The sequence below is a fragment of the Marmota marmota genome, unplaced genomic scaffold (assembly GCF_001458135.2).
Source record: "Marmota marmota marmota unplaced genomic scaffold, marMar, whole genome shotgun sequence".
Taxonomy (NCBI): domain Eukaryota; kingdom Metazoa; phylum Chordata; class Mammalia; order Rodentia; family Sciuridae; genus Marmota; species Marmota marmota.
The window spans coordinates 7958558-7970312 of NW_026000205.1; the positions used below are offsets into that span (position 1 = coordinate 7958558).

The 11755-nt window shown below is 51.7% G+C and overlaps 2 protein-coding genes across 3 annotated transcripts in view; both read left to right on the forward strand.

Moving 5' to 3' along the window:
* The first annotated feature begins 4386 nt into the window (after nucleotides 1-4386).
* Nucleotides 4387-8462, forward strand: Ccnp (cyclin P). Of its 2 annotated transcripts, XM_048790905.1 has the most exons (7): nucleotides 4387-4713; nucleotides 4797-4976; nucleotides 6547-6636; nucleotides 6715-6870; nucleotides 7410-7568; nucleotides 7651-7802; nucleotides 8214-8462. In XM_048790905.1, the coding sequence occupies exons 1-7, from the start codon at nucleotides 4708-4710 to the stop codon at nucleotides 8437-8439; spliced, it is 969 nt and encodes a 322-aa protein (XP_048646862.1). In that variant the 5' UTR covers nucleotides 4387-4707; the 3' UTR covers nucleotides 8440-8462. The 2 variants fall into 2 exon arrangements, with proteins under 2 accessions (XP_048646862.1, XP_048646861.1); XM_048790904.1 differs by lacking the exons at nucleotides 4387-4713; nucleotides 4797-4976 and having other exon boundaries at nucleotides 4987-6636.
* Nucleotides 8463-11474: 3012 nt separating this feature from the next.
* Nucleotides 11475-11755, forward strand: part of Ttc9b (tetratricopeptide repeat domain 9B) — a 2297-nt gene continuing 2016 nt past the window's right edge. The window contains exon 1 of the mRNA XM_048791244.1: nucleotides 11475-11752. Coding sequence (XP_048647201.1) covers nucleotides 11642-11752 — 111 coding nt within the window. The 5' untranslated portion in view covers nucleotides 11475-11641. The remainder of the gene's footprint in view (nucleotides 11753-11755) is intronic.

An 11755-nucleotide genomic window follows, 5' to 3' on the forward strand; every position in this document is an offset into this window, starting at 1 on the left:
GCCCCGCCTGAACTTTGCCAGCTGCCACCCCCAGCCTTGCTTGGTTATGGAGTCCAGCCCCTAGGTACCATCCACCTCCTGCTCCACTGCTCTTTGAGTTCCCTGTCAAGCAGGTGGCAGTGGGAATGAACATGGGAGCCCAGGCCAGAGGGGAGGATGCTGGGGTGAAACTGCAGAGCAGGCTGGGGTGGAGCAGACAGAGACTGCTCCAGCCAGAGGAGGCTGGACTCAAGGGCAGGGCTCGAGAGGGGAGGGATTCTAAACAATCTGTGTGTGGTGTCCCTGCCCTGGAACTGAGTGGGAGGGGCTGGCTCATTTCATGTGGTCATTGAGCCCTGGAGAGGTACACGCTGCCACAGTTTCTTTGCTCATTTATATTAAATCGTGCAGCTTGAGGCCCCCAAATTCCAGAGCAGAATCTGTGTTGATGGCATTTGTGATTGCCATCAGCTGGGAGTAGCAGAGCACCTGGTTACAGCCTCCTGCAGCTCCTAGAGTCACTTTTCCAACTCCCAGAGCCTTTTATCCTGGCTGGGAGCTGGACCTGCCCTCCGTCCCCAGCTTGTCACTGGCCCTTACAGGCTGGGCTGGACTGTTCCCTCTCCCAAGCCTGGCACAGGTGAATTCATTTCAGATTTTGCAGGGAGGAGGGCATCACACAGGGAAGCTTTGTGATTTTTAAGTGAGCCTCATGGGAAGGTCTGGTCCTGATTACAAATCTTCACCAGTGGGGCACTCCTGTAATCCCAGTGATTGAGGAGGCTGAAGCAGAAGGATCCCCAAGTTCAAAGCCAGCCTGAGCAACTTAGCAAGACTCTGTCTCAAAATTTAAGAGCGAGCTAGGGATGTGGCTCAGAGGTAGAGCTGGCTTTCCTTGGCAGACTGTACCACTGAGCCACATCCCAACCCCATCGTGTTGGGTTTTCTGACTTTATATGGACCTTATTGTCTTTTTAATTACAAAAGTATGTCACAGTGGCATTAAGATAATCGGGAACTTATAAAGAAAAGCCTTTCCTTTTCACTCTAGTCGCAGCCCTCGGTAAGGTGAGTGCAGTTCTTCAGGCACCGTGGCTGGCCCTGCAGTGGGTGCATCCCATCTGCCTCTGGGTCTGGTGGTACATCCTTGATCCACCAGAGGAACCACTGTCGCTCATCTGTGTCCCTTGCTTGAAACACCCTTAGATAACTGGAGTGACCCTGAGATAACTGGTGCTTCTTAGTTTGAGGATGAAGAGTTTCAAATTTTGCAAATTAAATTTTAAGTAGATTAATCCATCTTCTGCATTGTCCATTTTAAACAAGTTTTTTTCGTGTCTGTGTATAAATAAAACAAAAGTATAAGGAAGAAAGTGACTATCACCCCATGTCCTGGAGTCTTGAGTGCATACACTTCTTTGCAAGTGGACAGAAGGACATAAAAAGGCACAGCCCTTCCAGCTGCCACCACACCCCTGAGCATGTCCTGCCACATCTTGCCCCCACCCCTACCAAGGTGTGTATTTATATTGCATATCAGGTGATGGGTAAGAATGAGGTTCCTTTAACCCACACATCCACCTTTGGAGGGACTTCTGGTGCAAATCCCTGCCAACACTTTGCAGATGTATCCCAAGTGGGCCTGTCTCCCCTGTTGATAGGAATTTACTTGGCTTTCAGGTTTTTTTGGTTGGTTGTGGTCTTTTTTTTTTTTTTTTTGCTGCTACCAGCGTGCTGCAATGAAGCTTACTGTACATCTTAACTGCATTTGTGTTCTGCATTCCTGGATTTTAACATGAGTCACATAGCTTTCAAAAGGGGATCATGGCCAGATGCCGTGGTGCACACTTGTAATTTTGGCAGGAGGATTCCAAGTCAGAAACCAGCCCGGGGAACTTAGACTGTCAAAAATTAGTTGTTTTTTTTTTTTTTTTAATTGGTTTGTGGTGCTGCGGATGGAATCCAGGGCCTTGTGCATGCAAGACAAGCTATATTCCCAGGCCTAGACTCCAAGGGCACAGGACAGAGGACGGGAAGAAAGTGATTTTTCAGAGAAGACTGGACAAACTCTGCCAGCCAGGCGGTCAAGGTCGCCCTCAGCCATTGTGTTCTGGCTCTAGAGTGTCACTAGAGTGACGCTTGGCCGCCTCTGGGCTTCCCCAAACACAAACTCCAGTCGAACCAACATAAAGCTGATCAAAGCCCAGTTGGGAGACATAACAAAATAGTTGACCTGCCCTCAAAACTGTCACCCAGGGCTGGAGCTGTCACTCAGTGGTAGAGCCCTTGCCTTGCATGTGCATGTGTGTGAGGCACTGGGTTCGATCCTCAGCACAACATAAAAATAAAGAGATTGTATTGTTGTGACCACCTACAACTAAAAAAAAATATTAACACTGTCAAGATCTTTAGAAGAAATTCTTAAGAATGTGGCAGAGCCAGTAGGAGCCTTAAGTGTTGACTGGGCTAGTTCCCAGGATGGGATCTTGGGGCAGGGAAAAAACAAAAGGTTGAGGGAAAAGCTCAGGAAGACCGGATAAAGCATAGATTCTGTGAATGACATCAGTATCAGTTAACTGTGACAAATGTGCCACACCAAGATGTTAATGGGGAAACGGTGTGGGGATGATGGGGACTGTATTTGCAGCTTTCTGTAAGTCTCAAAAATTTTATGTGTGTGCATAAAATAGCCAGACATAGTGGCACATGCCTGTGATCCCATCATCTCTGACACGGGAGGGTTGAAAATTTGAGGTCAGTTTGGGAAAATTAGTGAGACTCTGTCTCAGAAAGTGGGGTGGGCTGGGGGTGTAGCTCTGCCCCCCGTTCAATCCCCAGCACTGAAAAGGAAAACAAAAAAAAAGGCTGAAAAACATAAAATACATCCTTCACCCATGTTTCTCGTAGTACTTTCTTAATTGACAAAAACTGCATTGCGTAGCACTTTATCACATTTATTTGGCCTTCTCTCTTCCTGCTGTTCATATTTAGGTATCTGTAATGAAACAAGGGTATTTTCTCACATAGCCAGGGTCCAGTTATCAAGGTCAGAAAGTTAATGTTGCCACAATGTTCTTGTCAACAGACCTTAATCAAATTTTACTAATAGTCACATGTAATGTCCTCATAGTTATAAAAAGCCCTGGCTAATGGGTCCACCAGGTTCCCATACTGCATCGTCAGGTTGGAAGCCCACAGGGTAAGTATACTGCAGACTGTTCTCAATCAGAGCTTATTGCCTGATGTTTCCCCAGGGTTAAATTCCAACTATTTGGGACAGAGTTTCCAGAAGTGACATGCCTTCCTGAGATCACACTATGAGGAGGCACAGGATGACCGTTTGTCCCTTAACTGGGGATGACTCTGATCTCTTGGTTAGGGTAGTATCTCTCGGGTCTCTTCACCATCTGGGGGACATAAAGAGGCCAGGATTTCTCAAGTGGAGGTGGGGGAAAAGAAGGAAATGAGGTGACACATGTAACAATGGGCAAACGGGTTTCACTGTGTGACTGGAAGCCACTGATCCAATATCCAATTCTCTCTCCTGTTCACTTTTCCCAGTGTTGTTGACTTGGTGCCTGAAACTAACAAGCTGTTTCCTGCCTCAGGGCCTTTGCTCATGCTGGTCCCACCTCTTGGAATATTCTGCCCTCTCTTTACAGTCTGGATCTTTCTCCTCCTTCAGGTTTCAGCTCCATTGTCCCACCTCAGAAAGGCATGCTGGGCCACTATCTAAATTATGTCTAGCCTGTTCACTCATTCCTTCAACAAATATTTATTGGGCACTGACTATGTGCCAGGCACTGTTTTAGGTACTGGGGATACAGCAATAGGAGAATGGTAGACAAGAAGCCCTGCCATCATGGGGCTCACGAACATTGGTTGGTTAGAAAGCAATAAGTGCTAAGGAGAGAATAAGCGCAGAGAATATGGGATGAGAAGTGCTTAGAATGGCACTTTTCATGGAGAAGGTGACATCTAAATAAATACCTTAAAGGAAGTTTGGGAGGGAAACAGTCTGAGGGAAAAGCATTTCTGGCAGAGGGAACACTCAGTGCAAAGGCCTCAGGTATGAGGAAGAGGCCAGTGTGGGTGGCTGGGGGGAACTGAGTGAGGGGGATGGACAGATGAGCTCAGAGGCTTATGTGGGGGATGGAAGCAGAAGACATAGGTGAGCTGGGTCTTCAACTTGAGGGAGAAGGGAGCCCTGGTGTAGCTCTGAACAGACGGAGGGTGTGATTTGCATTAGGTGTGCACAGGATCCCTCTGGCTGCATGTTGGGCACAAAGTGTGGGGCATGGACCCAGGGAGAGCAGCTGCAAGGCAGGACCCACAGGTGATTCAATCACTGAAGAGCCGGCGCACAGAGCCGGTCCTTAACACTCCCACGCCTTCAGCTTTTCCGGTAGCAGGCTCCGTGCTGATCCCTGCACAGTCCTAGGAAATCCTTAGGACAGCCCTGTTGGCTGCAATCCCTGTGTTATGGTTGAGGAAAACGAGGCTCAGGGCGGCGGCTTCTGGGCAGCAGGATGAGCATTTGTCACTAGCCCCTGACCTTAGGCCTGTGGAGGAGGCAGAGCCTGCCTACCGACCCTTGTCTTTGCATTTGCACCTGCTCAGGTGAAGGGAGCCCACTGCGCATGCGCATGGACTAATTAAAGCGCCCGGCGCGGGTCCCGCCCTTCCTGAAAGCGCCGGCTCGGCTTGGCGCGCTGCCTCGGCCCGAGGATGCTGGTGAGGGGCAGGGACCGGGGACGGGGCCCAGCTGCCGCGTGGGCCTCTCTCCAGGGACTGACCCCAGCCCCTCTTCCCTTCAGAGTCCTAATGCCTCCCTCGATTCAGAGCTTCCGAGCGCCCCAGTCCTCGACGGGGACACCAGTGTCTCCCCGGGACGCCCCGAGAGGCTGTGCGCGCCGCCGGGGCTGGAGGAGGCCCTGAGCTCGCTGGGGCTGGAGGGGGAACGCGAGTACGCTGGGGACATCTTCGCTGAAGTCATGGTGAGCGGGCGACCCTGGCGCCGTCCCACTCCTGGCGCGCAGCCGGGGTTCGGGTTGGATGGCGCCGGGCCTGGCGGGCTCTCCGCTCCGCGGGGCGTCCACACCTGCGGCGCCGCAGCCTCGCGTCCGGCTTCCCAGCGCCGGCCCCCACCCCAGATCTCAAGTTCTAGGCGGTTCTTTTTTTCCCCTCGCACAGTTACCGAAACCCCTTCCCGCGGTCTCTGGCGGTTGGCAGCCCTTCCTTCGACAGCCCGTGGCTACCCTATTTGTGCCTCCTGAGTTCACTTAACCCTTTATTATCGCGCTTTTGAGCATGTCCTGGGCACCGGAGCTGCTGCGATGAGCCACAGTCTGTCCTCGTTCTGGGGAGACAGCTAGCAAATATACTTGATAATTACAGAAGGCCACAAAGGCCAGCACACAGGTCGTGGCAGGCGTCCGTCTCCACGAGATGCCACTGCCTGAAGAGGTGCTGGAGCGCTTAGCCAACACCCGCCAGTCTCTCCCCAGGGCCAGGTTCTCTGCCAGGAACTGAGATGCCCCTGTGATCGGAACACAGGGCTCAGCCTTTGCTGGAGGCTGAATGCTGTGTTCCCAAATTCTTAGGTTGAACCCACATTTCCGGTAGGAAGGTATTAGGGATTGAAGTCTTTGAGAGCTGACCAGACCAGAGAGACCGAGCCTCATGAATGGGATGATGTCCTTACAAAAGGGGCCAAAGAGCTGGGCATGGTGGCACGTGCCTGTAATCCCAGAAACTCCCGAGGCTGAGGCAGGAGGATCACAAGTTTAAAGCCAGCCTGGGCAACTTAACAGACCCTGTCTCAAAAAGAGCTGGGGGTATGTAGCTCAGGGCGTTTGTGGTGCTGGCAGCCTAGCAGGGCCAGCAGACAACACACACGGGGAAACAATGGCTATCTTTAGTGAAAATACTAAGGAAATAGGAGATAATGAGGGGTGGGATGGAGGGAGGAGTATGGAGAAAGGGAAATTTTATCTGAGACTTGAAGACTCAGAAGGTAATGCAAAGAGTAAGGGAAAGACAATTACAGGCAGAGGCAAGGTAAGCACTAAGGCCCTGGGGTAGGAATAAACTTGATGTAGTCTGAAACAAGAGAAGGCTGGTGTAGCCGAAATGTGGGTTGGGAGGGAAGAGGTGACATCGGTTGGGGGCAGGGTCTGAGAGTCTGACAGGAATTAGGATTTTCTCCTAAGGGTCTGAGGTTCCTTGGTCAGATCTGTCTTTGGATGGACCCTTCTGGGTGCTCTGAGGGGGATGGATTTGAGGATTGGTGGCCAAGAGTGGAATTTGAAAACCCAGACGGGGGAAGATGCCCAGGAAGCTGTGTGGCCATGGGGGCTCCACAGTGGACAGGTGGATAGGGAGGTATCTACAGTGAAGTCCAGGATTCCAGATGGGGTTGTGGAAGAGGTGCAGCTGAGGCGGATTTCAGTGTGGCACTCCTGCTACATCCAACTTTGCAGGAGGAGGCTGTTGCACCCCGGGCTGGAGCTCAAGAGCGACAGAAGCACAGGTGTGGAGAATGAGGCCTGTCTTGCCCATCCCCAGGTGTGCCACGCGCTGCCCCGGAGACCCCTGCCCCGCCCAGTGACTCCAGAGATGCGTGCGCTAGTGGTGGACTGGCTGGTCCAGGTGCACGTACGTAAGTGGAGAGGGTGCGAGGCTGGTTCCCTGTCACTACCTGAGACCCTGATGGTCACCTGTGCCCCTCCCCAGGAGTACTTGTGCCTGGCAGGAGACACACTTTACCTGGCGGTGCACCTGCTCGATTCCTACCTGCGTGCCGGCAGAGTGCGCCTTCACCGCCTGCAGCTGCTGGGCATGGCCTGCCTGTTCCTGGCGTGCAAGATGGAAGAGTGCGTGCTTCCCGAGGTATTCTCGGGCTGGGGCTTGGGAGGGTGGAGCCTTTGCTGTAGTCACTGATTAAATGCCCACCGTGCGCCAAACTCTTCGTGTACTCTTGGAATCCTAACGAATCTGTACGAGGCACGGGGCTGCTAATGTGTCCCTTTAACAGGAGGAGGAAACGGACCATAAGGGAACTCTTGCCCGGAATTTAAACAGCTGAAACTTGGATTCCATCTTGAATACAGTAGTCATAGTCCCCCTTGAGCGTTAACATGCATAAACTCAAAGCTGTGTCATGAAGTAGGGAGTATCATCTCGGTTTTAAGGGTGAAGAAGAAATGGAAAGCGGAAACGAATGTCCCATGTCACATAGTGGATAAATGGTACATTGAACCCGGTCATTATGACTCTGATGCTCGTGACATCCACGACTTTCAGACACAAGTCAATGGCCCCGTTTTACAGACCAGGAAACTGAGTTCTGAAACTTGGACTGAGCCGACCCCAGGTGCTCCAGGGCTGGGAGTCCAAGGCTACCTCACATCTTTCCCCGCAATCCTCAGCCTGCCTCCCTCTGCCTTCTGAGTGCCGGCTCCTTCTCGAGGGCAGAGCTGCTGCGCGCAGAGCGCCGCATCCTGAGCCGCTTGGATTTCCGACTGCACTATCCTGGGCCCTTGCTGTGCCTGGAGCTGCTCACCGCGCTGGCCGGGAGTGGCCCCCAGGTGCGCATGGGTAAGGGCGTGGCCTGTGCGAGGGAGCAGCGTGGCCAGCCGTAGCCTGAGGTTCACCTGGCCTCTCTGGCAGGTGATGCTGCTGGCCACCTATTTCCTGGAGCTGTCCTTACTGGAGGCTGAGGCTGCGGGATGGGAGCCTGGTCGTCGCGCAGCTGCGGCGCTGAACCTGGCGCAACGCATGCTCGACGGAGCGGGCTCCAGGCCCAAGCCAATGCTTTACAGGTGTGGCCTTGGCAGAGGGCGGTGGTAGGTCTCCGCCGCTTCAGATAGCCTCCCTTCTGGGTCGCTCCCTTCTGGGTCTTTCCCATGTCAGGATGAGACAATTTGGGACGGGGAGCAACTTGGACTCGATGTCTCTGGGTGGGGGAGAGGATGCCCGGAAGGGTCTGTCTTTCTCTGGGGGATGTGAGTGGATAGGGGTGTGTGCGCAGGCTGGGGGGGCCCTTCGGCCTGCCTCGGGGGGCAGATGGGATCTCTGGGTTCCCTGTGGCCGCATTCAGTGCCCCCATCACGACCTCGAGGGGGCCGCCCCCGGGGCCCGTGTCAAACATCTTTTCAGCTTCGAGCCTTCGGCCCGGGGATAGGCTCTCCCCGCCCCTTCCCTGCCTCAGTCTCCCCTTCTCTCCACTGCAGCTCCGCGGAGCTGGACCCCCTCGAGCGGTGCATGGTCCGCGCCTCTCTGCGGGCCCGGCGCCGGGCCGCGCCGCGGTCTTCCTCAAGTACGCGCGGCCCCAGCGCCAGGGCACCAGCCTCGCCGCCGCCCTCCTGCTCCGGCGCCCCCAGCCTGGGCCTCCTTGAGCGCCACGACCCACCCAGAAAACAAACGCAAACTCTCACTGTGTGTTCGTCCCCACCTTAATAAAAGAGTCTCTTTTATTCTGAGCGCGCTGGGTCCTACTTGTCCAATTCTGTCCCCTTCTCGCTTTTGATTGGTCGCTTCCCTAGGCCTCTCCTCCCTCTGATTGGATATCCTTACCCAGTTCTTAGTTGAGGAGAGAGAAAATGCAAATTCTCAACTCCTCCGCCAGGGGGCACTGGAGGACTTCACCGGAGCCTCAGCTAGGAAAACGGGGCCTCAGGGCTGGGAACACAGGAACTGAGGGCAACCGAGATGCCCGCCCCAGTCCTGAAGAATTCTACCTTCATGGTGCCAGCTTCTCAGGTTTCACTCAAGTGAGTCTAAAAATCTGCAATTCCATAAACATCTCTGCCTTATGTTCTCAACAAACTCTAACTTATTTATTTATTTTTCTTTATTTTGTACTGGGGATTGAACTTAAGAGCTCTTGTCCACTGAGAGACATCCCCAGCCCTTTTTATTTTTTGAGATAGATAGGGTCTCGCTAAGTTACCTAGGGCCTCACTAAATTGCTGGGGCTGACTTTGAACTTACGATCCTCCTGCCTCAGCCTCCTGAGCAGCTGCAATTATACATATGGTAGTCGCCATTCCTGGCATCATTTAGTCCTTTTTAATGGCTGTACAAGCCCAACACATCACATATGCTAGCCTGTGAAGGTCATCAGTTGGTTAGAGTCCTTGAGAGAAATCAATAAATGGAGTTTGATTTAGTTAACCCTGAAAGTGCCACATGTCAGTACCTAGAGCAGCAACCTCACAGTGGTGTGGTATGTGAGTTAATATGTATGCAAAGCTTTAGGGCAAGGGGGACAATAGAAGTAAAAGTGTTTGCATTGTATCCTAGAATGACTGGGAGTGAGGTACAACCACCCACAATTACCACTGTGCCCTAGCACCTAGCTAGTTAATAGGTCAGAAAACATTGGTTATAAATCAATGGATTTCCATGTTTTCCATTTAAAAAAAAAAACTACACACACACAGAGAGACACCCCTGAGGTGCAGAAAAGTTAGTGTGATTTTGGGATTCACACTCGGGGACTTTAGACTCCTAACTAAACCTGGGTTTGGAGGTGCAGAGAGGAAGATATTTCCATGCCTGGGGTGTTCATGTTGGACCCGGGGAATAGGGGAGGGATTTATTCAGTAAAAGAAATTTACAAAAATTACAATAACAGAGTCAGCTGCTGCCACTGGGATGGGAGGTATTGATTTCAGGTTTTGGCTATTGAGTGGGGCCTGCCATGGAATTTTGGAACTCTGCCAGGGAGAGGATGTGCCCCTAAGGTGACAGTGGAGATACATAAGATTATTCACTACTAATTCGACAATTAGATATAAATGTTAACGCTGGAGAGAATATGAAGAAAAAGGAACACTTTTACACTGTTGGTGGAATTGTCAATTAGTACAACTTCTATGGAAATTGGTATGGAGGTTCCTCAAAAGACTAGACATAAAGCTATCATATGACCCAGCCATACCACTCCTCCATAAAATGCATAGTCTAATGACATTTGCATTTTATGTTTATAGCAGCACAATTCACAATAGTTGAACTATGGAACCATCCTAGGTGTCATCAATGAATGGGAGAAGAAAATGTGATACATATGCATATGTACGTCTATGTATGTTTATACATCTATACATGTATCACATATATATACACATATACATAATGGAGTTTTAGTCATAAAAATGAAATTATCATTTGCAGGAAAATGAATGGAACTTGAGAACCTTATGTTAGTGAAATAAGCCAAACTCAGAAAGTCAAGGGCCACATTTTCTCTATTTGGAAGCTAGAGGGGGAAAAAGGAAAGAAAAGGTGTGGCGGTAGGAGGGGAGTCTCATGAAAATGGAAGGGAGATCAGTACAGGGGGAGGGAAAGGGGAAATGCTGGGGAAAGGTATGGCCAAATTATTGTTCCATTATGTACAAATATGTAAAACAAATCCTGCCATTATGTGCAACCATAATTCAGTAAAAATTTAAAAAACAAGTACATACCAATGCTGAGGCCAAGTCAGGTATTTGTGGCTAAATACCTGAGGATAAAATGGTAAGAAATCACCCATGACTGTACCAAGGCCCTGTGCTGAGTGCTTTGCCTGCATGATAGAATTCAGTCCTCACCTAAGGTAAACTTACTTGTCATTCTCGTGTCACAGAAGGAAGTCGAAGTGGAAGATCCGAGAACTTGGCAGAGGTCACACAGCTGAGTGGGGGGCTAAGGAGGGCTGCAGGGCAATCGTCCCCTTCACCCCATTTTGCTTTTGTGAACCTCCCACATCTCCTTCCCTGCATATTCTTTCATTAGTGTGCCGCTCTCTCAGGGACTTCTTGGGGACGTGTCTGCTTTCTCACAGGAGGTGAGATCGCTGAGCACAAGAGGCCGATCTCTCTCGGTTGTAGAGTTATCCCCTCCTCCAGGAAGCCCTGATTCGCCACCTCTGCCAAGGGCAGGTGCCTCTTCTGAGCCCTTGCCTTCTGTTATGCCTCCACCATCTCAGTCCTGAACTCTCTTCTTGCTCTTTCTAGCTAGTCCATTGTGGGCTGTCACTGTTGGTCACAGGTCTGCCGCTCTTCTGGCCTGGGGGGGCCTGGTGAGGGTAAGGTCTGAAGTCCTCGGGCTTTAGTGCATCCCAGAATCATACAGAACAGAGCCAGACACAGAAAAGATAAAGTGAATAGTTGTTTGTTGCATAAATAAGTGAATGAATTCCAAGGTGGATATTATTAACCCACGTGACTGGATTCCGAGTTCCAGGTAATTTAAGTGAGATACAACTAGCGAGAAAATAAAGGGAATTTGATGTAGACAGCTTGAATCCCTATTCCGTGTTTATATCCAATACACCAAATGTTTAGTGGGCTGAAAACCAGCTTTTTGCGAGGTTGATATCTTCAGGTCCTCCCCTTGGGCCCATCTTTTCCTGCTGAAAATCTTCGGGAGCTTTGGACACGGGGGAGGAGAGCAGACAGAGGGCGGGCGGGTGAGAGGAGTGCTGAATAAGGGAGAGGAGAATGACTGGGGCTGGTTTGAAGAAAAGAAGGGAAAGTCTTGAGGGGCTTTTCTAGACCCATAGGGGGCAGCCGGAATCGGCAGCCGGAGGTGCGGGGGCGGAGAAAGGGTGGGGACCGGCCCCGCGGGGGGCGATGCGGTAGCTGCAGCGGCGGCCGCAGGAGTTTCCACAATGCAGCGCGGCGCGCTGTCCCCGGTGCTGATGCTCAGCGCTGCCCCAGAGCCTCCGCCGCGCCCGCCTCCCGCCCTCTCCCCGCCGGGCCCTGGCCCAGGCCCCGCCATGGCT